This window comes from Acanthisitta chloris, unplaced genomic scaffold (genome assembly GCF_000695815.1).
Source record: "Acanthisitta chloris isolate BGI_N310 unplaced genomic scaffold, ASM69581v1 scaffold9138, whole genome shotgun sequence".
NCBI classification, from domain to species: domain Eukaryota; kingdom Metazoa; phylum Chordata; class Aves; order Passeriformes; family Acanthisittidae; genus Acanthisitta; species Acanthisitta chloris.
This window is the reverse complement of record NW_008686477.1, coordinates 105,207-109,321: the sequence shown is the minus strand read 5'-3', so window position 1 is coordinate 109,321 and position 4,115 is coordinate 105,207. Positions and strand designations below refer to the sequence as shown.

The following is a 4,115-nucleotide window of genomic DNA, read 5'->3' as shown; positions in this document are numbered from 1 at the left end:
CCTGACAGCTGGTTGGAAATTAATAAAAAGGAAAGTGTTTTCAGCTGGCAGTGACTTAACATGCTCATGATGTATGAAAACAAGGTTAAATTGCTCCTTTCTCTCTACTACCAGTAAAAGAAATATTGCAAATGACATTCTGTAGCTTAGGAAATGGAAAGTGCCAGCCAAAGCTATGGACATAGTGCTGAGAGCTGCTTATCACCTGGTACTTGCTGGGATGGATGTATTTGGGAAAGCTTAGTCAGTGCCAAAAATGATCCTTCAGTGTAGGTTTTCAGAATATATTGCATTGAGGAATATTTGATCCTGTTTCTGCAAGATAAAAGAGTCTTGATTTAATCATCTCCTTTTTTGGGATTTAACTGACTTTGAGGCTTTAGTGGAAATCCTCTTGCTCCTGATACCCTTTTCAATCTCATCCTTCTTCTGCTCTACTTCACCTTCCGTCAGGGAGGACTGACAGAGGCTTTGTTCCTGGGGATGTGAGGGATGGAGTATCCGGAGCATCAGAGAGCACCCGGCAGGATCCAGGCTCTGCTGCAGAGACACTGGCCTGATAATCAGATGCCTGTGGATTTTGGCTGACTGTGAATTGGAGTCTGAAATAATTGCAGTGGTTTAATGTTAACTCTCTTGCAGAACAGCAAATGTAACTTTATCACAAACATAACCTGAGTATCGTGTGGGTACCAAGGGAAATAGGTAAAAGTGAAATGAGGGATTTTACTTCAGCAAAGTCTTTATTTTTGTCTTGTAGAATGCAGAACCTTTCCAAGTTACTGTCCGAGAAGACAATTGTATCATTGTCTCCCTGGAAGCATCTGATGTGGTGAGCTCATCCTCTGTCTATGTTGTGAAGATAGCTGGAGAATCCAAGAACTACTTTTTCCAGTTTGAAGAATTCAATAGCACTTTACCTGCCCCTGTGGTTTTTAATGCCAAATACCATGGCCTGTATTACATAGTGACTCTGTTGGTAGTGAACTCAAATATGGTTTCCAAGTCAGCAAGATCAATCACTGTGTTAACCAGTAAGTAACACCTTCTTCTTTCTTTCCTTCTGTTTCTTCTCTTTGTGTGTGTTTATTTTCCCTGGAAGTTCTTCCTGGGAGAAGGTTGGGTGGGGTTTTTTTCTGTTTTTGATAGGTCCTGCTGGTGTGTAGGATGCATCCCTGTGTGAGAACAGTAGGGAAGATGTCTTGAGAAGGTTTGAGAGAAAATTCACAAGGTCTGGGCAAGAATAAAGGAATGGCTGTAGTTTTCCCCAACTCATCCTTCCTGAACACTGGTGTTCATCCTAAACCCTTTTAACCAGGAGTTCCAAAAATCTAGTAAAAGGCATGAAAAGTTTTGGCTGACATTTCACTGTAAGCACTCCTGTTACCTGCTGAGGTATATTCTGGTTTAAATGCTATAACAATCTTCTTTGATAGCTAATGTGTTGAAGCAGTCGTAAACCTGGAAAGCAGATAATAGTCACCAAAAACATGTGTTTCTGCCAGTACAGCTGAAGGTTTTTGTGATGGAGACCGTATTTTTAGTAGCCTGTCTCTTACTTCCTCCAGGTGCATTGATCATGGGGGGGAAGTGTGATTTTGTTTGCTCTGTCATCATGTGAAGCACCACAGGTTTCTGTGTGATTCCAGCTGTGCTTCTGGCTCTGCTGTTGCTCCAGAACTGTTTCCATGTGCCAAGCTGAAAATAATTTGCAGAATATAAAATGATATCTTCATCTGGAAGGCAGATTCAGGAACAGACAGACAAAAAATTTTTTGGATGGAGCAAGAACAATTTCAACATTTCTTAGTTGTTTTGGGGTTTTCTTTTTGCTTTGGAATCCATGGGCAAGTGTAGTTTACTTTGTGTATCTGTATTATTCTGTCAGTGAGGAAACAGCATCCACTGTAATAGCATTCAAAGCATATAAAAGTAGCCTCCTATGTTATTGAGGTGCCTAAAATTGAGGATTAACAAGATTTGGATCATCTATACATTCTTCCTCCCCATGTGTGCTCAAATTGTGCCCTGATGAGGACAATCATGAAGGGTCCTATGGGAACAGCATCATGTTGTTGGGTAATGCAAGTCCTTCCTAAGGCATATGTGCAAGGACATCCATGTGTAGTGAGCAATTTCAGGGTCTGTAGGCAGCCTGAATTTCCTCTTCCTTGACTGCTTTAACCTTGCAGACAAAGTAGTAATTCTAATCCAATTTCCTGGTTTATGTTTCTTTTCTAGAAAAATATAATAATGGAAGCATCTGGTGTCATACACAACTGAAGAAATGCCTCTGTGCATTTTTAGTGGGTTTTGAATGCTGCTTTTGCAGTTGTGCAGCAGGGCTCATTGCTGTTTGATTTCCAGAGCCCAGGAGGGTCTCTGGGAGCAGGGAAGGTGTGATCCAAGGTGACAGATGGTGCACACACTGCTGTGCAGGAAATTTCTGAAGGAAGAAGGGAGTCAGTGTCACTCAGCCCACCAAAGCTAACCCTGACTTCCCATTTCTGGCTCGGGGGGTTTCCACAAGGTGTTCCTGAAAAAGCATGAGGGTGACAGCTCCAAGGGCATATCTCTTGTCACTCTCCCTCCTCCGAGGCTTGACAGTGCCCATCCTGATGGACAGGAGCCTTTTCACCACCTGTCTTACACGGGTGTGCTGGCAGCATCTCGGGGATCCTCTGCTGCTCACCCAGAGCTTGGAAGGAGCAGTGATTCTGGCAGTCAGCAGTGCTGCTTGGGGAACTCAGGTAGCACAGAGGGAACAGGGGATTTCTCTGGGTTTGACTCAACAGAAAGACAAGCAGGTTCATGGGAAAGAAAGCACATTCCTGCAGGCAGCATTGAAGGATGCTGTACTGAGCACTAAATGTGGCTGTAAATCCTGAGCTAGGAAGGGAAAGGGTCCAATCTCCTTCCTAATATTTTCTGTCAGGCAGACTGATGAGTGCTAGCTCTCATAGCAGCCTCAGCTACTGAGACAGTTCATCTTTTGGAGCACCAGGCTACAGGAATGAAAGTAAATTTGGAATGAGAAGACAGCATGGCAGGGTGGGATTTTTAAGGTATTTTGGTACCTTTCAGCTTTTGAGAAGAGATTATAAAACTCCTGTAGTGACCACTGGTTTCTGCCACAAAAGTGCATGAGGAGTTCCTTCCTTTGTGCTTTTTAATTTTATTTTTCATGTTATGGGCATTTTCCACTGCCTGTTTTACATCATTTTATGTCTATTCATTAACTTGATATTTTTTTGGCAGACAATAATTAGGTTAGATTCATATTTTTTTTTCATGCCATATGCTCCCTCTGCCTGTTTAACATTCTTGGTTTGTTGTAACTATTCAAAGACATATAACTATCTAATTTTGTCTATATCTTACACATGAAAGAATGGCACATTGCAATGAGCTTCTAGGACCAAATGAATTGCTGTTATAATGTCATTGGTACCAGGAGAGCTTTACTAGTGGCAGATTGGCCCCATTCATTAGGCTGCCAGAAAATAAATCAAGCAGGATAGCCAGTGATGTCAATGTGGTTATTCCCAAGGCTGTACTTTGATTTTCACAAGAGTTTTCTGGGCTCTCCTGGTGTTTGCAAAGGAGACTGTGCAGTGGGATGCAGCCTTTCAACTTGGCCATATGCTGGAGATCTGAGTTTCACACAGAGCAGTGTGTATCCAAAGTGTGCACATCAGAACGAGCCCAAGGTCCTTCAAAGACATTGCCTACTTAGGAATTCAGTGAGAGTCATGAAAGACCTCTGCTTTCCAAGGGTATATCTTGATGACATTTCCTTTCTCCTATTCCCATCCCTCAGCAACATGCTGCATCTAAGCATATTGGCAAGAAAAGGCTCTTCAAAGGTTGAAACTTCATCTCATTTAAGTCGGGGAAGACTTATTTTACCCCTTAAAGGTTTCTGGCCAGAAAAGCTTTTTAAAAGCTAGCAAAAATGTTTTTATACAGTATATATGCATATATAAATATCATAGAATCATAGAATTTTACAGATCATCTAGTCCCAATTGCCTGCCATGGACAGGGACACCTCCTCACTAGATCAGGTTGCTCAAGGTTTCATCCAGCCTGGCCTTGAACACTGCCAGGGTTGG

The 4,115-nt window shown here is 42.3% G+C and overlaps 1 protein-coding gene across 1 annotated transcript in view; it reads left to right on the top strand.

Moving 5' to 3' along the window:
• The first annotated feature begins 748 nt into the window (after window positions 1-748).
• PTPRO (protein tyrosine phosphatase, receptor type, O) overlaps window positions 749-4,115 on the top strand; it is a 54,610-nt gene continuing 51,243 nt past the window's right edge. Inside the window, exon 1 of the mRNA XM_009080147.1 lies at window positions 749-1,034. Coding sequence (XP_009078395.1) covers window positions 995-1,034 — 40 coding nt within the window. The 5' untranslated portion in view covers window positions 749-994. The remainder of the gene's footprint in view (window positions 1,035-4,115) is intronic.